We start from the raw sequence: 26,046 nt of genomic DNA, 5'->3' as shown, positions 1-26,046 counted from the left end.
TTAAATATAAAGACACTGATAGGTTAAAAGTCAAAGGATAGAGAAAAATACACCATCATTAATTGTGATAAATGTACCCAGTGTAATGTGTGCTGTTAATAGGGGAAACTGAGTGTGGGGCATATGGGAACTCTCTGTGCTATCTTTATTATAAATCTGTAAATCTAAAAGTGTTCTAAAATTAAAAATTTATTTAAAAGGTGGATAATAAATTATTTGAATGAAAAACAAAGCAAAACAGTTAAATATAAAATATCTTTGGATTAAAAAAAGAAGCTGCTCTGAAAAGTGCATCTTAAAGATCACAGCATCTCTTTAGCTTACTCTAAATGATAAACGGGAACCATGCGTTAGGCTAATAGAATAAATAATTCAAAAACTAGTCTTCGGGACTTCCCTGGTGGTTCAGTGGTTAAGAATCCACCTGCCAATGCAGGGGACACAGGTTCGAGCCCTGGTCCAGGAAGATCCCACATGCCGTGGAGCAACTAAGCCCGTGTGCCACAACTACTGAGCCTGCACTCCAGAGCCCATGTGTCACAACTACTGAAGCCCACGCACCTAGAGCCTGTGCTCCATGACAAAGAGAAGCCACAGCAATGAGAAGCCCGTGCACCATAATAAAGAGTAGCCCCAGCTCGCCACAACTACAGAAAGCCCACACACAGCAATGAAGATGCAACACAGCCAAAAATAAATAAATAAATAAATAAATTTATAAAAATAAAAGCTAGTCTTCTATAAAATCTGCTTATTGTTCATTAAGAACTGCTACTAATTTATCCATTTATATGCATTTGAATTTCAGAAGAGAGAAAAAATGTTTAAGTACATGACAAAATGAAGTTTTTCACAATATTTAAGTACAGTATGGTTAAGTCATTCTATAGTTTAGGCCTGTCTAGGTTTACCAGTTTGATTTAGCACTAATTCCATTCTGTTGGTAAATAAACACTGAGCACCTCCTACATTTGTGTAACTGGTTTAGGCATCATGGAGAATCACAAAAATGCATAAGAAATAGTCTCTGCCTTAAGAAGTTGCATAATATAGCTTGTAGTCCTTTAAAAACAACTTCTATATTTACCCTTTCCTACAAATCCAGATTTTTAAAATACCAGGAGACTCAGTAAATAAATTGGATCTCTGCCTCATCGGGTTTTGCTGGACAATGAGTTTGTGTGTTTCACCTGTAGGGGGAAACAGTGTTGATTTCTTCTCCACCACAGGATAGTTCGTTTTACATTGAGCTAATAGTACTATTCTTTTATTATAAAACATTAAATGTATTTCCTTACCTGACTAAAATTATTTTTTCATTTTTCTTTCGGTCATAATTAATTCAGTGTTGTTCAAATACATGGAAGTTCCTGAAAGAGCTGTGAAATTCCAATATTTATCCTTGGCCACAATTCTCAAAATGATTGATTAGCCTTTTATTTTGTCTGGATGGTTTTAAGGACTTTAATCTGGCAGCTTTTTGGTATCACATGAAGACCTGGATTTCTGAGCAAAGTGATATCCCTGTGCTGTGATCTCTTCCACCCAAACAGTTTTGCTTTTATTAACAACAGGGCAATATTGAGCTTTTTGTATAAACATGGATTGCTAGCAATTTGTTTTGATATTTCTAATACAAAGTCTCACTGATATAGGAAGGATAGTGGCACACAGGAAAAATATATATGAATATTTACTGGAATAATTTAGCAAGGGAAGACTCTCAAGTATGAAAATGAAAATAGGCAAAAGAGCCTTTTTGAAAAACTTAATTCTCTCCATAGTGAGAACAGGCTAAAATTGAAAGGGTTTGTACCAATGTATGCAAAGTACTTCAATAAGACTAAACAAATAGCAACTGTATATATAACACTTATATGCTCTTTCTTCTCCCCTTTTTGTCTAGAAATGTAGATGCTTAAAAATAATCACTTTATTATTATTATTTAGTAACTCTGCAGAGATTCCTTGAAAATGATAAAATGATGCCAGTTAAGACTTAGTGGTGGGAAGGGGAGGGTTAGGAGCAGAGTGGGGGTTTCCCACAGGAAATCAATCCATCTTGCAGCTCATAGTTAAACTGACTTCAAGGGAAGGTTAATGAGATCACAGCTTGCTAATCATTCTGAAACGCATCATTTGCCATTTCCAAACAAGATGACAATTGCCAGGCAGCTTTATCTTATAACACCAGAAAGCCCTAATATCTTTTAACACTGCCATTGCACATTTATCTGTATGTACAGTTGACAGAAAGATTCAGAAACTGATTATATTAGCCAACTGTGGGTTTAGTAGCATAGAACACCAACCTTACTGAAGTAAAAAAAAAAAAAAAAAAAAAACCTTGCAAGTGCTTTTGGTGCATTCATTGCAGATGAAATCATAGGGAAAATCCCTTCTCTCAAAGTGTGCTTGCTATTTAATTTAGCAAATATTTAAGAGAATTCTATGTGAAAGTCTCTGAGTTGGACACTTTGAGAGTTGCAAAGATAAATAAGGTAAGACCCTGCAAGATGTGGCCATGGCCGAAGAGAAGCGATTAAATGATTTGCAGTAGTAGATGGAACAATTGTCATAGGTGCAAGGTAGGAAAATTATACTTTTCTCCACCCTACTCTTAGCTGTCAGCTAGGATAACTCCACAAATACCCAGTGACAGCATTGTCCAAAGCCCTCCTACACAGAGCCAGATCTAAGCCCAATATCACTGAGCTCCAAAAGAGTCCTCCATCCCAACCTGCTCCCCCCTCTCCATAGCTCACCAGACTCACAACCACTGGAAGAAACACCAGTAACTTTACACCCACTTACAGAATGCTTTAGCCTCATCTAACCGTGCTGAGTTCTACAGAGCAGTTTCTGCTGGGGCTTTTAAGATCAGTGCTGACTGTTCTTGTCCTGGGGTTAACAGAAAAATTCTTGCTGAGTCTCTGAGGCACTGGTTCTGGATGAGTAAGGTAGTGCATTGGGGAAATCTCAGAAGGTGTCCCTTTGATTTTCAAAATTTCTTAGTCATATTAAGATAACGAAAGTCATGCTTCTGCTCAACGGACAAGTTTATCCAATCGTGTCTTGCCCCACACGTCCCAGAGATGGTATCAATCTATATTTGTTGAATGAATGAATGCATGAATAAATACAAAGAGCAACTAGATGACCTCTAGGAGCTGCAGTCACAGCGTTTGTCGTTATCCTCTCATGCATTTGAAGGGAGACGAAAAGCTGTATTCTTTGTGGGAAATTCATATTAGATGTGAAATTAAATGACTGAATGCCATGTAGGAAAGCTAGCTATAGTAGTTACTTTTTAAAAATCAACAGATATTTGCTGAGCACTTACCTTGTGCAGTCACTTTCTAGGTAGTGGGGAAACAATGCTGAGGAAGACAGACACAGGACCTGACTTCCTGGAGCTTAGAGCCTTGGGGAGCAAAGTAGACCATAAACCAAAACAAGCAAAATAATTTCTTTTTTAATGTGTAATGCAGGAAACAGGATATGATAGTGTAGAGTGCACCTGGGGAGATGGGTGCCCTACTTTAGTCAGAGTTATAAAGGAAGGCTGTTCTGAATATTTCAGTTTGAGGTGAGTCATTGAGGAGAAGATGGAAGAAGGTTTGTAAAGAAACATTTTACCCTCTCCAAGCAGAGGGGAGGATGAATACAAAGACTGGAGGTAATGAAAAGTTTATCTTAATCAAGGGGGGGAAAGGAAGCTAGTGACGCTCTAGAGGAAGAGCTGGCACACTTTTTCTCTAAAGGGTCTGACAGTAAATATTTTAGGCTTTTCAGCCCATATGCTCTGTTAAAAGTCAACTCTGCTTTACAGCTCAAAAGTAGCCGTGGATGTGAGAGTAGCTGTGTTCCAGTAAAACGTTATTTGCAAAAACAGGTTATGGGTGGATTTGGCCCATGGGCTATAGTTTGCCGTGCTCTAGACTATAGAGCAAAATAGTGTTACGTGTTGAAATTGGAAAACTGCAGGATCCAGACCATGGGGCTGAGGGCATAGTAAGAAGTTGGAATTTTATTCGTAGTGCAATGTAAAGCCATGGAAAGCTCCCACTAAGCAAGGGAGTGACTTGGTCTAATTTAGTTTTTAAAATATTATTCTAGATGCTGTGTAGGGAATAGGTCATAAAAGCCATCAGTGTAGAAGTAGGGAGGTGCTTTGCAGTAGTCTGGGCAAGAGATGGAGGTGACTGGCCTCCAGGGGGCAGCAAAGAGATGGTGTGCATTAATTAATAGTCAAATCAGGACATGAAAATGGATTGGATGTGAGAGTGAGAGACATGTCAAGACAGCAAGGATGAGTTCTAGGTTTCTGAGTTGAATTACATTTCTGGGTGATGATAGTGCTGTTATCAAAACGTGGAAGATGGAGAAGGAATCAAAAGTTCAGTTTCAGAAAGTTCTTCCTTCAGAAGAATGCCTGAATAACTACAAGGGAAAATGGGCCATTTCTGAAGCAGGTCAAAGAGAGAAGCAAGGCCAGTATCCAGTCATTCACACTAGAATGGCTTTGGAGGGAGTGTACCAAAGCCCTTCTGTAGATCATGAGATACACATACACATATGTATGTGTGTAATATATATATATATATATATATATATATATATATATATATATATATATATGCCGGGTTGTGAAGTTACATGAGCAAACTCAACTCAGGACTTTTGTTAAAGTGGCCACAATCATTACTTCCTGTCTCAAAATAGAGGGCAAACTCCTTCTCCAGAAGTAGGAAGCTTCATGCCTCCACTTCGTGTCTCTGTTTCTGCACCATCAATGAGCAAGCCGGCACAGCAGTGAAAGGGGGCTGATTGCAGGCAGATAAAAATAACAATTGTAGAGACACAGGATGCTAATTGTGACCAGCAAACAAAGTTTGCAGATTAGTTGTGACCTGTAAATGTGCTGCTACACGTGTTTCTCTTTGGGACTTTAACCACATCCTAGAACATGGTTCAGCATGTCAAGTTTTCAGAGCTAGTTTGCTTGCTTGAGTAATCAAGTCATAAGCATAAGAAAAAATGTGACCACATTTTATTGCTTTTACTTAATTCAACTTCAGCTGGATGCTCCTAGGAATACTGCTTCAGAAAATAATCATAGATATAGGGAACAAGTTAATGAACCATAGATCAGAACACATACTAAATAATGTTTTCCAATCCATTCCATATTAGTAGGTGAAGTTTCAAAAGGTACTTTTTGGTCAAATATGTTTAAGAAGCATAACTTTGCTGAAGTAGGTTTATCTCTGGTAGAACATCTTAATGTAAATAATATCATTCATGCTAATATGCAGTGTGAAATCCCAGAATGATGATACAGTATTTGTTTTCAAACTTATTGCAAACATATCTTATTGAAAACATATCACAATTTGATAAACACACACGCATACACACATTACATCTATCGACTATATATTTTCAATAGAATCATCATACTATCTTATAACTAGGGTCAGTTTGCAATATGCTTTCTGTCAGTGGCAGAATATCCAATTTTAGCTGCTTAAATAATTAGGGGTTATTTTCCTTAAGAAGCAAGAAACCAAGAGGTAGGTTTGTGGCTCTATTCAGTGGCTCACAAGTCAAAACAAACTCTTAAAAATTCTCTCGACCTTTCTTTTCCTCTCAGTTGCAAATTAACTTCTGCAGCTGCAAGTACCACAGCTGTGTACAAGAAAAGGAAGAGGGAATTAGGAAGAGGTAAGAGGATATCAGCTTCATCTGTTCCTCTTTAACAAAGGAAACAAAATATTTTTCAGAATTCCTATAGCAGATATTTCCTTGAGTCTCATTATCTTATTACCATCAGGTTCCTTGAACACATATAACTGTTGCAGAGGGTGGGAAGGTAGGTGGAGGCTCTGGGAAGCCCAGAACAGGATTCTCATAATTGGTTTAGACATTCATGTTATTTCATCTGGCTTGGGCACGTCATGCTTCAAACAAATTAGACCAAGGAGAAGCTGGATCTTGCCTAGGCAACTAATAGTGTCTGCTACACAGACTGTATTACCAGACAAATTTAGCATAATTCATTTGTCCTTTGCTAATTGTGGTGAACATCGTAACATACTGCCCAGATTCCCCTTCAGCAATAAAGGACTGATTACCCAGCTGCTGGTAGGGTTGTCGGAAGGAAAACAGGCCTCAAGCTATCAGCTCCCTTTAGGCATCCCTCCAAGTGAAGAGTCGACTTACCAAGGACGTACCCCCTTCAAGGCGGTCTCTTTTTTTGCGGTACGCGGGCTTCTCACTGTTGTGGCCTCTCCCGTGGCAGAGCACAGGCTCCGGACGCGCAGGCTCAGCGGCCATGGCTCACGGGCCCAGCCGCTCCGTGGCATGTGGGATCTTCCCGGACCGGGGCACGAACCCGTGTCCCCTGCATGGGCAGGCGGACTTTCAACCACTGCGCCACCAGGGAAGCCCCAAGGCGGTTTTTATCAACATGGGCCTGCAAGGGCCCCACCCCTCCTCTTTCCCTTCATTTACCTCTCCCCGCCCTGCCACACTCAGAACAGCTCTGAAAGGTCATCCTATTTTCAGAGCTGGGGCTTTGCTGAACCTTCTGTTGAGACTGCATTGCAGCTTGACTCTTCCCTCTGCCCAGTCCTGCTTTACATGCTTGTCTTCCACAGGTTCACCTGATCCCAACTGCACTCCTAGTAAACCTACAAGCTAATGTCTATCTCAGAGTCTCCTTCCCGAGAACCCAACCTGCTACAAAAATAGAAATCGGATATACTCAAAACATGTTCTTTTCTCTATTTTAGTCTTGAAGTTTGTTTGGAAGCTCGAAGTATTTTTTTTTTAATTAGAGTTATTAAAGTTAAAATGTAATTTTTAAGGCTGCCACATGGCACTGAAATTCTTTGTGGCTCCAACATTGGCAAGTGTGAGAATTTTTGCCATCTGTACCAACTATTCATTTTCCCAATTGAGCAAACACTTGATTTTGTTTATAAATTTTGGAAAACACCTTTATTTTTCTGAATTAATTAATTAATACGCATTGTAAAATTACAGAAACAGGTGAAAGTTTAACTAAGAAAGAAAAAATTACCTGTAATATTAACACATACCTGTTATTAATCTTTGAGTGATGTCTGTCCAGACTTTTAAAGGGGGTTAACAGCTGTTTCTTTGACCTTTGTTTTAGTCTTAGGAAAGTCTGAGGATTTGATCCATGTTCATTCTTCCTTGTAATATTAACTGAAAGAATTTTTAGGAAGAGAACTATAGCAGTTCTATACTAAAAGAGGATCTGGCCAAGGACTAAAGGACCAAAACATACCTCATCATTGAGACTGAGTGATGATTAACTGGTATTTATGAGATGCAGCTGCAGAGACTTGGGGCTAATTGCATACACCTGAGAGAACAACATGACAAGGACCAAAAGCTTCAGGGTCCCCAGAGCTGATGATTCCCTGAGCTATGAGAGCTGCATGTTTTCATTTCTATGACCACGTGTGTTCTATAAACAGCATGGCAGGCACATTGCAAGCTATGCCTGTGAGGTCCAAGACCACAGCTTTGTTGTTGTGTGCGCTATTTCCTGTTTGCCTTCTTAAAACTAAATAACAACTGGTGCTGGGTGAATTCTAATGTGTCCTATGAGTTTAATTGTTAAGCTGAACTCTAAATAACTACAACTGGCAGAAACAGACATTTAAAAAAAAATTTTTTTTAATTTTGATGTGGACCATTTTTAAAGTCTTTATTGAATTTGTTACAATATTGCTTCTGTTTTTATGTTTTGGTTTTTTGGCCCCGAGGCATGTGGGATCTTAGCTCCCTGACCAGGGATTGAACCTGTACCCCCCGCATTGGAAGATGAAGTCTCAACCACTGGACTGCCAGGGAAGTCCTGAAACAGACATTTCTATTATCACACAGATAATTCAGAACTCCGTTCTCATTGTAAAAGATTCAAATACTATAGAATTTCATAAAGTAAACTCTCCTTCCCTGCATTCTCCCTCTTCCATCATTTTAAATTATTAATTTAATTATAACCTTATTTTGCATAGGTCTATCCAGATTTTCTATTATTTCTCAAGTCAGTTTTTGGTACTTTGTGTCTTTCTAGGAATTTATCCATTTCATCTAAGAGTTAAATTTATAGGCTTAAAGTCGTTCATGTTTCCTTACAATTCTTTTAGTTCCTATAGGATCTATAGTTATGCTTATCAATTTTATTAATCTTTACAAAGAACAAGCTTTTGATTCCATTGCTATTCTTTATTATTTTTCAGTTGCTAGTCCATTGATTTCTGCTCTGATCTTTATTTTCTTCTTTCTACTTTAAGTTTGATTTCTTCCCTCTTGCTTGTCAAAGTAGAAGATAAGATTATTGATTTAGACATTTCTTCTTTAATTATGTAAGCATTTTATGATCAATATTTCCTCCTAAGCTTTGCTTTAGCTACAGCCTATAAATTTGGATATGTTGTGCCTTTATTTTCATTAAGTTTAAAGTATTTTGCAATTTCTCTTATGAGTTCTTCTTTGACCATCAGTTATTTAGAAGTCCGTCATTATTTTTCAAAAATTTGGGGATTTCCCAAATATCTTTCTATTATTGATTTCTGATTTAATTCTGTAATAAGGAAAAGTATTTTGTATTATTTCAATCCTTTTAATTTTTTTGAGACTTGCTTTATGGACTAGCATAGAGTTTATCCTGAAGATTGTTCCATCTGTGCCTATAAGTAATGTGTATTTTGCCATTGCTATGTGGCAAATACTCCTTAAATGTCAATCATTGATACTATGTATAAAATAGACAACTGAGGGGAACATACTGTATAGCACAGGGAACTTTACTTAATGCACTGTGGTATCCTAAATGGGAGGGAAATCCAAAAGGGAGGGGATATATGTATATGTATGGCTGATTCATTTTGCTGTGTAGTAGAAGCTAACATGACATTGTGAAGCAACTATACTCCAATAAAAAATAATTTAAATAAATAAATAAAACTTAAAGATATAAAATAAAATGTCAGCTGGATCCTTTTTACAATGTTCAAGGCTTCTATGTCCTTACTAATTTTCTCTCCATTTCTATCAATTACGGAGACAGGAGTTGCTAAGTCCCCAACTCTGGCTATTGTATTTTCTATTTCTCCTTAAATTCTGTCAGTTTTTGCTTCATTTATCTTTGGGGCTCTCTTGTTACGAGCATATACATTTGTAATTATATCTTTCTGATGTATTGACCCTTTTATCATTATGAAATGTTACCAACAAAATGATCTCTAGTAATATTCTTTGTCTTGAGGTCTATTTCACCTCATATTAATGTAGCCACTCTAACTCTGTTATCATTACTGTATACATGCATTTTTTTCCCATAATTTTACCCTCACCTATTTGTATCTTTGAATTTTACATATTTCTTTTGTAAACAGAGTAAGATCTTGGTGTTTTGGGTTTTTTTTTTAATCCCTTTACCTCTGCCTTTGAGTGGAGTGTTCAGCTCACTCATATTTAACGTAATTATTGATATAGTTGGATTTATATCCACTATTTTGCTTGTTTTCTTCATATCTCATTTTTTTTTTGTTCTTCTATTGCTCCATTACTGTCTTTTGTGTTAAACAAAACCTTTTCTGATACCATTTTAATTCCCTCATTGATCATTTTAGCTGTATTCTTTGAGATTTTGTGTTGTTTTTAGTTGCTCTAGGGTTCAAAATATTCATTTTTAACTTTCACAATTCAAGTTAGCACTGACATAATTTCATTAAAATATAGCATACTAGTAAAGCCCTATGTCATTTCTCCTTATTCTTCTGTATTATTGACATATGTATAAAACCTTCATATATATTGTAAATCTAATAATAGTGTTAGAATTATGACTTTAAACAATCTTCTAATTTTAAGGAAATTAAGGAAGGAAAAGAAAAAAATTATACATACATGCATATAGTTCTTATTTACTCAACATATTTCTGGTGACCTCCATTTTTTCCTATGGATCTGAATTATTATCTGGTGTCATTTCCTTCAGCCTGAAGGACTTCCCTTGTTTTGTCAGGTATCCTAGCAGTGAATTCTATCAATTTTTGTTTATCTGGAAATATCTTTATTCTGCTTTTTTTTTAAGGCTAATTATACTAGGCTACAGAATTCTAGGTTGCCTTTTTTTTTCTTTCTTTCAGCCTTTGATTATATCATTTCTCCTTCTTGTGGCCTCTATTGTTTCTTAGGAGAAGTTAACTATTAATCACATTCTAGTCCCCTTTTATACGAGTTGTGTTTCTCCTCCTGCATTCAAGATTTTCTCTTCTTTGGATTTCAAGAATTTGAATATAATGTGTCTAGTTGTGTTTTCTTTTGTTTGTGTATCAGCCTGGTGCTCCTTGAGCTTCTTGGTGTTCATTGGGTCTGGAAATAAATGTTTTTCACTAAAATGGGACGTTTATAGCCGTTATATTTTAAAATAATTTTCTACTTCCATATCGCCTCTCCTTTCGTGACTCCCAATACATATATTCTTGAAATTGTTCTACAGATCTTTGAGACTATTTCTTTTTTTTAAATCGCTTTTATTTTTGTTCTTTGGATTAGACAATTACTATTGATCTATCTTCTAATTCACTGACTTTTGCTATTTCAAATCTGCTACTGAGTCTCCCTAGTGAATTTTTTATTTCATTTACTATACCTTTCAAATTTAGAATTTCCATTTGGGTACTTCATCTGGGTTTTCAAGAGTCAATTTTTACTGACTGCTTTGTTTTCCCTGAATATGGGTCACACTCTTCCGTTTCTTAGCATGTCTTGTAATGATTGTGTGAATTTTAGATAAAATTGTAGCACCTGTGCATTCTGTTTTATGTTTCTAAGGCTCAGTGTTTTGTGGTTTTCTATTGTTTTTCTTTGTTTTAGTAACTTGCCTGGACTTAAACCACAGGATATCTTCTTCTGAAGCTGACAATGTATCTGGTCATTTTGTTTAAGTATTTCTTTTTTAGGGACCTCTCTGTCTGCATGGTTTAGTGGTCAGCCAGTGATTTGGGCTGAATTATCTAAGCCTTCCTCAGATGTTGCCAATTGAGGTATGTGTGTGGAGAACACCTTCAAAGTTGCAGCCAGTTCTCAAGTCTATCTTGGTGTACCATATCAGGAGATACATGACTTTAGTTGTTTCATTATTGATAACATTAACATTGATACTTAGTTAAGATTATATCTGCTAGGTTTCTCTACCAAGAGATTAATATTTTCCTTTTAAATTAATAAGTAATTTGTAGACTTTTTGGTCAAAGTTTGTAATTTTAAAATAGGTAAATATCACTTTGCTCATTGATCATTAACTTACTAGCTTCGCACCTACTATTTTTTCTGAATCAGTTATTAAGTTGATAGATGGTGGATGTTCTAACTCCATTATTCCTTCCACTCTATTTCAAGAAACAATTTTCCCTTTTTATTTATTCATCCATTGCTTTGTTTATTTACTTATCAACATGGACACATAGATTCTTTTTTCTCTCTTTCCTATCTCCAAGTTTTTAAAGTTAGTCTTACCAAAGTATAATTTTACACAGAGTAAAAATAGACTGTTTTTAATTTTTCCCAAGAGAGTTCCCTTTTGTCCTTTTTCAGTCAATCTCTCTTCCAACCTCTAGCCCCTCAAACCTACTGATCTAATTTCTGTTCCTATTTTAATATTAATTTCTGATTTTTTGTTGCTAATATAAAATTTTATACATTAATCTTATATTATGAAACCCTGCTACACTTGCTAATTAATCCTAGCGGATCGTTTTTTGTAGCTTCCACAGAATCATGTCATCTGTGAGACCTCTTCCTTTACTTCTTGCTTTCCAGTCCAGATGCATTTGATTTCTTTTGCTTATTGCTTGGGCTAGAACTTCTAGTTCAATGTTGAATTAAAGTGGTGAGAGTATATATCCTTGCCTTATGTCTATATTAGAGGGAAAACCTTCAGTAATTGACAAGGATGACATCCTTAATATTAAGAATGATGTAAGTTATAGGCTTTTTTCAAGTACTCTTAATTATGTTGAGGAAGTTCCCTTCTATTTTTAGTTTCCTGAGAGTTTTATTGTTTTAGACAGGAATGCACGTTGAGATTTTGTCAAATAGTTTTTCTGCCTCTACTGAAATGATCACATGGTTGTTTTTGTTTTTTGAGGTTTTTTAGTCATTAACCTGATGATTTATATTGATTGATTTTCTAAGCTTAAACCATCTTTTGTTCCTGGTGTAAATCCCACTCAGTCATGATATATTATCCTTTTAATATGTTGCTGGATTAGTCTTGCTAAAATTTTGTTAAGAATTTTCCCGTGTATGTTTATGAGGAATAACTTTTCTGTCATTTTCTTTTCTTGTAGTGTCTTTATCTTATTTTGTTATCAGGTTATACTGACAGCATCAACACCTATACTTACTATTTCACATATAGCAGATACTGTTCTAAGTAATTCACATATATTTATTCCTTTTTACATTTGGCATTATTTCAGACTTCACAAAACAACTGCAAGAATAATACAGGCTAGTCTCATATAATTTTCATTTAAACTTCTCAAATGTGAAGCCCTTGCCACATTGGCTTTACTGTTCTCTCTCCCCTCTGGCCACCTTTGAGTCTTTTCACTTTAAAATTTTTTATTTTTCTTAAACTCTGGGAACTTTTCACACATAGTTTCCTTTATTATATACTCCTTCCATCATTTTAATACAACCTCTGGATAAATTTTATCCTTAGTTTTCCTGTGGCAGAACCAACTTATCATTTAGGACATCTCAGGTATTATTATAGGGTCAATAAAATTGTCTTGATGAATCTAGTTAAAAATTTCAAAATTGATTGCCCTTATTTACTCTTCTGTGCTCAGGAGAATAAGTCTACTTACAAAATTATAAAGTCCATGTCTGGCAGGACAGATAGTATCTATTTAAAATTAAATTCATTCTCAGCACCCCTTACTTACATATTTATCTCTCCAGACCCATTCTCTGTTCTTCACCTTTCTTAGATCATGTGAGGCTGACTTCTACAGACTGTATCCTGAAAGCTGCCTTTCCCTTCGACTTGGCTGGGTTTGACCAATGAAGAAAATGAGTGGGAGATTGAGATTGGAGGGCAGAGAACAAAATTGGGATGTTTTCCCACAAATCCCTCTTTGCCTGGTCATAACTGGAAATGGCTGGGTTTTTTGGGGGGTGAGGGGGGTTTTTAACTGAAAGCCATAGTTCCTGCCAGGCAGTCCTTTCTTACAGCTATATATCTCACTGGGTTCCAGTAACTGATACTTCTCTAATACCTTTAAGCCTAGGAGTTGTCATGGGCTCCCTCTGTTGTTAAGTGGCAAGTGCTTCATCATCTCCTGTTCTTTCCATTAGCCCTGCCTGCACCTCATTCCTTTTGACAGGTGCACCTGTTTCTAGCCAGGATCCTGACTGTGCATCACTTCTTGGTGTTCCTGTTTCCACTTCTACTCTATGTTCCTCATCCTAGGGTCCTCCAACTAGAGCTTACCTTCTCCTAGAAAGGTCCTAGCCCCAAATATCTTATTTTGTTCAAAATTTAATCTAATGTATATCTCACCTGAAGGAGGATCCACTAGAACAAGTATCACTGTCTAAGATATTCTAAGGATGCTAATTTTGTTACCTGTCCTGGGGCATTTGAATTTTAAGGGCTAATTCCTTTAGAATCTCAAGCAAAACATCTCAAGATGGAAATTCTTATAAAGGTGGTAAAGTTGATATTCTCTGTGGTGCCCCTCAAGTAATCCAGGCCCCAAATGTGGAAGGAGGCCAGAAGGTAAGAGCCTGTTCAACAAGAAGAAAAAGTTGCTAAAATACATACCTCAGAACAGTAGTTCTACAAAATGCTTTGAAAAAAATAAGGGAATTCTTCTTTTATGTGATAATTTTTGGAAATGCTGCATAATAAATCCTCCTCTTGAGAAGATAAATTGCATATTAGCTCACTAAAACTATAAGTCTTATGATAAATAAACTGGTTTTACTTTGTTTGAGCCAGTTGTGTTTCAAATAAGAACAAAATTTCTCAGAATGCTTTAACTTTGCTAATAACACTGCCTCTAGGGCATCACATAGAAATCTGTGTAATAGAGCAAATTGTTTTCTTCCAGAAAATTTGGATGCTTAAGCATTTTACATGTAGGAAAATAGACTGTATCTGCTATTAGCTATTTCTCTCTTATTTCTGAATTTTTGTTATCCACTCTTTTATTTCAGTGTTTGATTTTCTAATAATTCTGGTTCTATTTGGCTATAATAAACGTAATAAAAAGATCTGAGAATCTTATGCCAAATCTTATGCCAAATCCATGCAGTGTTCTATTGCTTTTAACTTTTTTCTTTTCTGTCTGGATAATTACGTTTTCTGGAGGATCTTATAGTGTAAACTCGATGAAAATACGAATCATCAATATAGTCTGATTAGATGCAACTGTAACACTATAATTAATTCTGAATAATTTCACATTTTAAAACAGCATAATTAGAAGCACAGGGGCCCCTTCCCTCTCGTCTTTCATAAAGTTGTTTGCTTACTTTGTACTAGCTTCAGTCTTACCAAAGAATGATTTACCAGAATAAAGAAAAAAATCACCCAGAGAGATAAATTCTGTTTCTATAAAATAAAGGTATTTTCAAGAGTCTTTAAAATAAGAAAGCGTTCTTTATTCCAACTATAAAAGTAGTACAAGTTACTGTAAATAAGTTTAAACAATAGATAAATATATAAAATGTAATGTCGAAGTCCCAGGTAATCCCCTGCCTACTCTTACTACTTTGGAATTCCTTAGACTTAAAATTTATGTGTGTGTGTCTGTATATCTGTGTGTATATACAGATATAAATAAATACACTATGGTGATAAAGATTAATTAGAAAGCTAATAGATAACCATAAAAAAGAGGTTGGAAACTGGGCCTCTTTTTATACTCTGTGACGCATTTTTCTGAGTGTGGAAGCTCTGAATGGTGGCTGCCATTTTGATAACGCTTTCTAGTTTCTTTTGGCAACAAAACGTCAATTTTGTTGGCCTTAAAATCCTCATTTCTTGACAGGTGCCCATCAAAACCACATACCTTTCCCTCAAATTTCCTACAACATTTCTAATTTCTTCAGTTTTCTCAGGAGGTTTCTGTTTAGTCTAGCTATCTTCTAAACTTCATTACGATGACCCCTCTCATGAAAAAGCACTACAGAAGCCTCATGTTTATTTTTTATTTGAACATGACTCCTGAAGGCATCATTCAAATCTCTGAATGCACTCACTAATATATTCCATAACGAACATATATCCGTAGGTGTTTTTATATTCTGATAACGTCTTCATGTGTTCAGCCATCTATATTTAATGAAAAGCTATCACTTTTTCCCCTGGCAAATTTCAAACATCTGTGGAGCTATCTAATGCACAGACATGAACTTTCTCTGTGACCCTGGACAATCTTGCTCTATCTCCCGAGTGTATAAATCTATGGCATGGGGAACATTGTAATGCAGATCACTTTTCAAGAACATTATAATTATTAGAAATTGTGAAGAGGTTCAGATTTATCAACCTAAGTTTGACTATTTTAGAGATACCAATCGTGCACATTATGTGTAATCATGTACATTAACCCTTCTAAGCCATTAGGTAATTACTCAACACATACCACGGACTGCCTTATTGACCCAAAGTGGGGGGTTATACCCTTCCTTGGTCCCTGCCTGTCTCCTCTGCTCTTGTCTTCTCCAGATCTCTGCAGACTTGTGTGTGTGAGGCTGCAGACTTGAGACAGGCAAACCTTGGCCATCCTCAGGGATTGTCCCACTAGTGGGTTCTGTTTGTCTCTCTCCCTGTTGGGCTGTCTTGAGAGTTACACTTCTTGAGCTAAACCACAGAATTCCTACATTTTTACCTGAGTCATAATTGCTGAGTCTGACCTTCTCTGCATCCAAAGCCAACTACTGAACACACTTATTGTTTCTAGAATTGTGCTTTATGAATCAGCCAAGATGAGGGCATCCTCATACCTTCCTTTCCCATCCTCTGCACTGTTCTCATTCTAACAAGGGGATGCCTGCACCTCAGTTTCCAGTCTTGAGACTCCTTCTCTCTCCCATGTCCTCTGCATGCCCCAGTTGATAAAAATGGGAATCTACTTTGCCCCTGTGCTAAGGTCCTGCTTGGGTAATCTGTGCAGTTCCCTTTTGAGCCTGAGGCTTCTACCCTTCTTGCCAGTCATCCTGTTTTAGGACCAAAGGTTAACCCCTCATGACTACCACACAGCTGGGCCCTCTCCTCTTGAACTGATGTGTCAAGTGTCCAAACCTCCCTGGAAGTCTGGGAGTCAGCTCTTCGACAGTCTCCATTCTTGAGTTCTATCTAATTCTTGGATGGATCCTTTTGATTCTCTGTTGTGTTCTGGTCTCTAAATGAACCTGAGATTTCTGTTCCCTTGTGCTCTTGGTCTGTGGGCATCCAGGCCTGCTTCATACAACCTGCCACCCTGCTAACAGATGGAAGCTGAACAAAAAGTTCTCTGAACAAACAGGTTTAGAAAAAGCTCTGGTAAGAAAGTTTCTCAGGTTTCCTTTTTTGTAGGACTTATCTAAGCCTTTAATATACTAATATGCAACCACAGAGGTGAAAATAATATACTTTTCCAAATATATTTTCTGAAGGAGTATTTTTTTTCCAAGAGTTTCTTAAAGACCTAGAACTAAATGTGTTCTAGGAAACATATTTTGAAATTGCTTTTTTAGAAGATTAGACTAGGGAATCTCATGGTCTCTTTCAGTTTTATGGATTCTGATTCAATGATTCACAAGAACTATTTTGGGGGAAAGTGATCAAAGTGGAAAAATCTGTTAGTGTTTAGTTTAACTCTGTCCAAGGAATAGAGAAGCACTGTATTTTATTTACTAGGGAGTTGTTTTCTATGATGGAGCAGGGAGAAAGCAGAAAACTAACATTCTTTTATTTATTCGATCATTGTGAGAATATTTATTGAAACTCACAATGTGCCAGGCATTATTCTAGACACTGGAGTGTTAATGATGGATAAGATCAGTGCTCTGCCTGCCCTCAGGAATCTTAGAGAAATCAGCTAGAGCAAGCCACCTAGTATCTTTGCTCTGAGTCTGTGCATCAAAACTCTCATTTTGGGCTTCCCTGGTGGCGCAGTGGTTGAGAGTCCGCCTGCCGATGCAGGGGACGCGGGTTCGTGCCCCGGTCCGGGAAGATCCCACATGCCGCGGAGCGGCTGGGCCCGTGAGCCATGGCCGCTGAGCCTGCGCATCCGGAGCCTGTGCTCCGCAACAGGAGAAGACACAACGGTGAGAGGCCCGCGTACCGTAAAAAAAAAAAAAAAAACTCTCATTTTTAAGTTTCCTTTAGAGTTTGAGTTCTTAAAGTTTTGAGTACATCTCTTTTTGTAATAAACTGGATTCAGACTTGTCATTCTTCTATAATTAAAGAAAACTGGTGAAGTTACATAAGCAAATATTCATAAGCACATAGTATGTAACAGGTATACATACAAACTGTATACATAGATATGACCAAGACAATTTTTTATCCAACTGAGGCTAGAAATAAAATGCTACTCACTATAAAATATATGTGAGTTTCTCAGAAAATTGTCCACAACACCTATATTAAAATAAGCAAGGGTAATTGTGAAAATGCAGATTTCCACTCCAGATATTCTAATTCAGTAGGGCGCAGGAATATGCATATTAAACGAATGCCAAATAACATACTTATGCACACTAACATTTAAGAACTTCTGATATTGAGACTCGGGGGTGGGAGAGACCTGGAGCTTGTCACCACGTGACCCTAGATTGGACAGAGGGACTCACATTGGCTGGAGCAAGGATTGGGGAGGGGGGAAAGGCAGGCATCCTATCTCCTCGTGGGATAATGTACAGAAGGTACCTGATAGACAGTAAGTGTTCAAAAGTGTTAATTCTCTTTCCTCTGACATGCCTCAAAGAAAACACAATCAACAGCTGAGCATGCCTGGGGGCTTCTTACTGTTTCCTCCTCAGTTTAGTATATTTTATTTTGCTTTCATGTGACCTCACTTGGGAGGAGATCCACAGATTCTCTCCAGAGACATGGGGAATCCCTCCTAGTCTAATTTATACCTTGACTTATTATATGTTTTAAAATTAGATTTAGGTACTGATAAAAATTCAAATAGCAGAGTACAGAGGCCTGTGGGATTTTTCTTCTCACGTTTCACAAAAAATTTAACAGCTTACTGGTTTCAGATCAAAACTCTAGAAGCCTCCATCACCACATTTCCTGTTTGTAACTGAACAAAGTACACACAAAAGATTTTAAGAAACAGAAGAGAGAAAAAACTGAGGTACAGATAAGACAAGGTTTACTGCCACACTGCTTCTAACATAACAGAGCAACATTACTTAGAAAAAAGTTTGTGGGAGCATTTTTAATCCATACATTTGCCTATGGCTACAGAAGGATTTTTCTGAGAAAAGAAGCATGCCAGGTAAGTGGCATTTTAAATTCTTGTGTTCAATCCCTATGCCTAAGAATTTACATAATAATTTCCAAGCCTCTAGCAAAAAGACACTTAAGGTTTGGAAAGTAAATTACTTTACAGAATTATTTTTTAAATGTGGGATAACTTTTACCACAATTAGGACATATTTTGAAATATATTAATAAGCATAAATTGACTACTTTCTCTTAAAAAGTTGGACAGTGTTTTATAATATAAAGCTGGTTGTAGCTATTCAGTAATTGTTCCTTGATAATCACGCCATTTAAAGTACTTAATTTTAAAGGAACTTTCGTTGACCATGCATATTCCTCTTTAGTTTAGTTTAGTTCTAAAGCAGGTTAGGAGTAACAACATTCTGGGATTAACATGTACACACTGCTATATTTAAAATGGATAACCAACAAGGACCTACTGTATAGCACAGGGGACTCTGCTCAATATTATGTAACAACTTCATCAGGAAAATATTTTGAAAAAGAATAGAGACATATATACCTGAATCACCTTGTTGTACACCTGAAACTAACACAACATTGTTAATCAACTATACTCCAATATAAAATATAAAGTTAAAAAAAATAAAGCTGGTTAGGAGTAACAACGTTCTAATTCCTTGGATTTTAGGCGCTATATTATCTTCCCAGAAATCAATTCAATCATCAACTTTCAGAGAGATGACAATTTGCAAAGACCAGTGAAAATCCCATCACCTGTGGAATTGATTATGAGAGTTGAATCCACATTGATTAGCCGAATGTCTGCTCCACATTGACTATCATCTATCATTCCTCCTTTATTCTTTTACGTACTTTTAACTTCCTTAATAAGCATCTTTTTGTAATAAGAGAAGACATGCTTATTATATAAAGTGGGAGAACTGTGAAATATATATGAAAAAAAATTTACATAGTTTTCATCACCTTAGAAAAATAAGATATTATGTTGTATTTCCTTCCAACTTTTGCTTCTATATATCTTCATGGTTTGCTCTTCATAACTGAAATAATAATGTAAATAAAATCATATGTTCAGCTTTTTTCACTAACATAACCATCTCCATTTTTATGATAACTTCTGCTTAGTTGTTTTACATAAATGCACAAAGTGACATCTTTTGTGTTATAGTTTACTTAGTTGTTTATTGTTAGACATTAATGTTGTATACAGTCTTTTTATATTTTAAATGACAGAAAGATGAACAGCTCTATAGCTTTTTCTATATTAAGGGTTATTTTCTTAGGAAAGATTTCTAGACATGGAATTACTGAATAAGAAGTTATGAACATTTTAAGTCTCCTTATTGCCAAATTGCTTTTCCAAGGCTGATGCCAATTCACTCTCATCCTAGAGTGTTTCTCCTTAACAAGCTGGTCTCATTTTAAAAAATCTTTACTAATTTGATAAGCACAACATGTTTAACCCATTGTTTAATATGTTTTACTTTGATTATAATGAGGATGAAAATTTTTGCATGGGTTTTTAAACTTTATAATTCTGTCATTTGTGAATTGTCTAATTACATTTTTGCTTATAATTGTGCTAACAGTATTTTTAATATCAATATGTATAAGCCATTTATAAAGATAATAGATATTTTAATTCCTGTGAATTTGTTTCCCAGTGTTTTGTTCCATGGATTTTAAAACTGATTGATTGGATTAATCACACAGGGAACATAAACTGATGTATGGTTTTCACAATTCTCTTTATCTTTTCCAGGTACATATATTAGCAAAGAAAAAAAACAATTGTTCCAGTTTTGTTAGTGCCCTGCAAGAAATGGACTTAGCAATACTATGAACAATTGCTATGAGATGATAGTCATGGGGAACTTGGCAAGGGTGGGAAGGCCGAAGGCAGTGAATATGATGTTCAACTATTTCTCATTAATTAATTTTAAATTTGGAAGGGATGATAAAATTTCCTTCACAGTATTTCATAGTTTATGTTTAGATCCCTTCAGGTGCTATACAGGAGTCCTCCATTGTCAGTTAAGACCTACGGTTCCACAGAAGAGATAAAATGTATACAGTATTTGCCATTAAAGCCTCATAGATCTTAAAAGCCAAGAAACAAAACCAAAAACCAAAAATCCTTAATGTGAAAGGAGAGACTCAGATTATAGTATTTTTTACATTAGATAGGTGAAGTAAAAAAGAAAATAAGTGTGAACACAATGGAAAAGTGAGATTATTCCTAGTTGAGTAAAACAACGTATGAAAAGAAAAACCCAAGTCTTTCCTTTTCTCCCACCTATATGCCTTGTAGTCACTGCATCAATAAATGTGCCAGCATCCTACTTTCTACTGTGTTTCTGCATTCACATAAAATCAATATTAGCTAAATCAAAGACAAAAACAACTCCTTTGGGCTACCATTAATTTAAACAATGATTCACAATTTAGTTACACCTCGCTGTTTTTCAAAAAAAGGATTTTCATTGTCTTTTCTCACTTTTCTCTTCCCGTGAGCCTCACTCACCTTTTGAGAACAATGAAAGCCTGTCTTTTAGAGACTAGATAGGACTGATTTATGAATCATCTTTTAAACTCAGATGTTCTTTAAATTAAAAATAGGTCAAAGACAGTGTTTCATCATTTAATTTAGGTAACATTTGACAGGCGATTTCAAGAAAACTTGACCCAGGAATGTTTGCCACTTAAAGGTCACAGCTGTAAGAAATAAATATCCACAAATTGCTAGTTAATAATACATAAATAAATACTGGACCCTTTTCCAGGCATTTTTTTTCATTTAACTTATTCAGCATTCCTGAATTAAAGAGAAGAGGGAAAAAATTAACAGGCCTTCTTAAAACATTAAAGAAACATAGTAGTTACAGTATTTTGTTGGATGAAAGTTTCCACACACTCATGCCATCTTCAGAGGCTCTTACCAAGGTGCTTCTCCAATAGGAAACAATAAGTACATACACAAAATGGAGCAGCTACATACAGATAAAGAGAGGTTTGTCTACAGCAGGGAATTTGGCAGCACTTCGATCCCAATAGGATTTCCCAAGTTTACCAATTCCAACTTTAATTATGAAAGAGACAGAGTCTAGTACTGGAGGAATCATAACATACTGTCTTAAAATCTACCCTCCATCTCACTCCTGTATGTCCACTTTCCTCCATTAAATTCAGCAAGTATTGTTTAAGAGGAATCGTGATGTACTAGAAAGAGGGGACCTTCACATCACACAGGTGGGGATCTGAACTCCAGTTTTACAGCTGGCTTAGTGTGAGGGTCAGTGTTTTGCAGAAAGTCACACAGCTAGTAAGTGACTACACTCCTCTTTCCCTATACTGTTTGAAAACAGATGTTCCAAAGCTTCATATCGCCATTGTCCCTCTCCCCATCATGGCCCCTCCCTGACATATATCATTCACTTCCCAAATAACCTTCTATTCACAATAGACACATTTAAATTTGGCAGTTTTCAAATTTTGCATTAAAAACAGTATCTTAGGGCTTCCCTGGTGGCACAATGGTTGAGAGTCTGCCTGCTGATGCAGGGGACACATGTTCGTGCCCCGGTCCGGGAAGATCCCACATGCTGCGGAGTGGCTGGGCCCGTGAGCCATGGCCGCTGAGCCTGCGCATCCGGAGCCTGTGCTCCTCAACGGGAGAGGCCACAGCAGTGAGAGGCCCGCGTACTGCAAAAAAAAACCCAAAAAACAAAAAAAACCAGTATCTTATTTACTTGAAAGCCTGGGACTAGATTTGAGAATCTCTTCCAGTGATTAGTCCATGACTCTAATGCCTTTTACTGATGGGATGATGGGGATGGACAGTGGTGGCAGAGGCTGTGTGGACAGTGACAACAGGCCACATCAAAGAGTCATCAAGCATGTGCCTAGTTTGACACCAATCGATCACCACAGTAGGAAACATTCATTTTATGAGTAGAATCCATGGGGATTGTAATATCAGAACTTTCATGTTGAACCTTCTAGGGTGCCTAAAATAAATATATACATTCATGGAATGCAAAGAAGAGATGGTCACTGCTCTGAGAGAGTTTACAAGCCAAGAAAGAGAAACCATCAAGGGAAGCCATATCCTATATACTATAAACTCACACACTTGTCTCAGTTACAGATCCTCTGAAGGAGAAATAGTTAAGGCATTATATGTATTGCTTTTCTATTGTTAATTGTTTAAGAAAAGGCTCCTGTATGAATCAAACCTGCCAGCAGAAAGACATTACATTTGCTTAGCTGGGTTTCCTTCCAGAGTACATGTAATTGTGAATTCCAAAGACAGCACCTGCCAAGAACTTTTGGCTTTAAATGAGTCAGAGGTCTTATAATTAAACCTACTACTATTAGCCCCTGGTAGTTGAAAGCTGTTTAGAAACTGAAATCATGGTTTTCCTAGCTGTCATTGCCTCACTAACAACTTCCTGATGCTTTTGGCTTTTTAACAGTACAAATAGTTAAATTAAAATTGTGTAGGAGTTCTTTTTAAATTGATAAAAGCTACGTAAATGAAAGTAATTGCAATTAATGAATAATGATACTAAAGATAGCATTTGTCAGGCAAGAATTTTTAGGTACTTTGCACACGCACTATTATAAGAGGGACTGTCTGTATTGAATAGATACCCACATGGGGCTAGAGTAACTGGGTAAGGGGAGGTACAAAGTATGTGTGTGAGTGTGTGTATGTGAACATTTACACAAATCTACCATTCAAGTTGAAAGTCTCCATCATTTAGCTATTCAATATCTTCTTATCTCTGTGTGTTTTGTTTCGTTTATCAAGATGGGGGCATTTATTGTTGTCAATCAACAAATTATGAAAGATACCAAGAATGTGATGAAATACAAAGCTTCTAAATGAAAATCTTCCTATTTGTAACTCAGATCACATTACAAAAGAAAAATATCTTGGAAAGCAGAAGGGTTAGAAAGGAATCACAGACTCCTAAAAAGAGAGGAACACTGGAGACCATGCTAAACCAACCCCCCACGTTAGAATTCAGCCTGTGTTTTAAAAGGCCTCCAATTGATTATGTAAAACAAATTTACTGTTACAGCAAAGACAAAACCCAGCCCTAAAGGACTGTGCGGTGTAGTCCACGTTCTTACCTTGGAGTTGCTGACATATTTCATGAAAATTGTTAGGACTTACCTAAAGCCTTTAGTGTAAGTGTAGTCTTGTGATATTGGTTTGGTTATTTCTTTGTAGCTGAGAGAAAAATTGTCTTCTTGTAGCAATTAATGGACTAATACAACTTTTCAGTGCACCCTTTAATTAAAAAGGAGAAAGGAAAATTTCTAATTGAAATATAATTTTTGCGAATGATAGGATAATTTCTAGCTAGAATTAGTGTAATTTTTTAAATGAAATTAGGGCTTTCTGCTTACTGCCTTGAAGTATACCTTTTTATTTTTTAATATTTATTTATTTATTTGGCCGTGTCAGGTCTTAGTTGTGGCATGCGGGATCTTCACTGCGGCACGAGAGATCTTTCATTGTAGCACACGGGTTTCTCTTTAGTTGTGGTGCAAGGGCTCTAGAGTGTGCAGGCTCAGTAGTTGCGGTGCACAGGCTTAGCTGTCCCACCGCATGTGGGAACTTAGCTCCTTGACCAGGGATTGAACCGGCGTCCCCTGCATTGGAAGGTGGATTCTTAACCACTGGACCACCAGGGAAGCCCTGAAGTACACCTTTTTATACTGTGCTATATTTTATTTACCCAAACCACAGTATATACTAAATACTAGATGCTGTGAGAAATGGAAAAAAACTAAGTACGAAGGAGATTGATTTTACTAGTTCTCCCAAGGGTAATAAATTCTAGAGATTTGTTATAATTTTCTATGTATTTATTTGCTCTCTTACCCTTCCCTCAGAAAGAGTGGTATTAAAAGTACACAGAACAGTATAAAGGACAACCAAATAAATCAACACAAAGAGAAAATAAGGAGCAAGGTGTACGATTAGTTCACAAACATGAGTAGCATATAATTCCTAGAGATTTAATTAAGATAGAGTGTGTGTCAGATGATACACAAGGCCAGACAGATGACCAGTGACAATATTCACATGGATTATAAGAGTAAAAATGTACCTGTTCTTAAGGAGATCCTCAGCTTCTTATACCTGATACCAAGTGATGTATTAAGCAATATCTTCTAGTCCATAGCATCTCTATAATTAATAAATTCAACAGCAAGTCTCATACAGTTGGTTCTTTTTCGTAAAATGAGTTTTATTTTGCTCTGATAACAAAGACAGAAAATGTAGAAATGGAAGAGAACAAAAAGAGCGACAGAGAGTTAATTTTTATATTCTGGCTACAACCTGAAGTTTAGTTCTCTGTTGCTATTTTAGGCAGGTCATCAGCTGAGATGGAAGCAAGTTTGATATTCCCTTAAGAAATCTTGGGAACATAACTGGCGCATGTCCCAGTACAGAAATCATCGAAGCCACCATTTAGAGGTTGATTCTGGGAAAACCTACAGGGAGGGTCAAAAATCTCCTCCCAAAATCAGTTTTGTACCCTTTAAGCATGTGTATAAATGAATGAACAAATTCCTAAAATATGTCATGGGGATTTGATGCAATAATTCTAGACTGGACTATTTCTAAAGCAAGGTTACAAGTCACCCAATTTGGCTAAAGGTAAATTATCCAAACATCCATCAAATTCTTAATTTTAAGCAGTGCAGCTTTTTGGTCAATGTGTTGTGTTCTTAGATAAGTTATACTATGCTACTTTATATTATGGTATATAATTTCCAGGCTGAAAATAAAAAGAAATAATAAAGAACATCTGCCCAAAACAATAATTTGAGTTTTAAGTGCAGTACTTAATCTTCAGTCATTCTCTCTCTGACAATGGCTAGACAAAACAACAATTTCATGAGGTTACTCTTGGTTCATGCAGGTAGAACCATGTTGAGAGCATACAGGAAAACATCCATTTTTCTGTTCTCATAGTAGAAGAGTGTGCATTGAATACGTAAAAACAAACATATTAGGTCTTTAAGGTAAAGGTTGAAGAGAAGAGAATGGAAGCACATCCCCATTTCATGCTTCTCAAAATTATTATGTGGTCTGTGAAGAGATTGTTTCTACTCACCCTGACTCTTATGTTTTATGCAAGCATCTGAGTTTTATGCAAGCATATACATCCTAGAGTTGCAACAGAGCTCAGCTAGTGTTATTTTCTAAATTTCTTTTTCTGGAGATTTTAATGACACTAATCAAACTTCCCAAAGACTGATTTTCTAAACAAGAAAATAAAATTTTACCTTTATAGTTGTCACCACCCCTATAAATCTAATCAGGTAGCTAGCTGTTAGCTCCAACTTCCTTGTATCAAGTTTCCTAGGAAACAAATAATAATCATTAGATTTTTTTGGCAATATAAATTCTGGGCAGAGAGAATTAGGTTGTGGTTGATGAGTAGTTTCACCAAAGGTACAGTGAGCACTCTTCTCACAGCGATCTG

General features: G+C 36.4%; 1 protein-coding gene across 1 annotated transcript in view; it reads left to right on the top strand.

The window, feature by feature from the left end:
- Positions 1-18,489: 18,489 nt before the first annotated feature.
- Positions 18,490-26,046, top strand: part of TRAT1 (T cell receptor associated transmembrane adaptor 1) — a gene marked incomplete at its 3' end in the record, with an annotated part of 34,536 nt that continues 26,979 nt past the window's right edge. The window contains exon 1 of the mRNA XM_082655046.1: positions 18,490-18,563. Coding sequence (XP_082511172.1) covers positions 18,557-18,563 — 7 coding nt within the window. The 5' untranslated portion in view covers positions 18,490-18,556. The remainder of the gene's footprint in view (positions 18,564-26,046) is intronic.

This window comes from Grampus griseus (assembly GCF_964374135.1).
Source record: "Grampus griseus genome assembly, chromosome: 5".
Taxonomy (NCBI): Eukaryota; Metazoa; Chordata; class Mammalia; order Artiodactyla; family Delphinidae; genus Grampus; species Grampus griseus.
The sequence above is the reverse complement of the archived record's forward strand: the minus strand, read 5'-3'. Positions and strand labels throughout refer to the sequence as shown.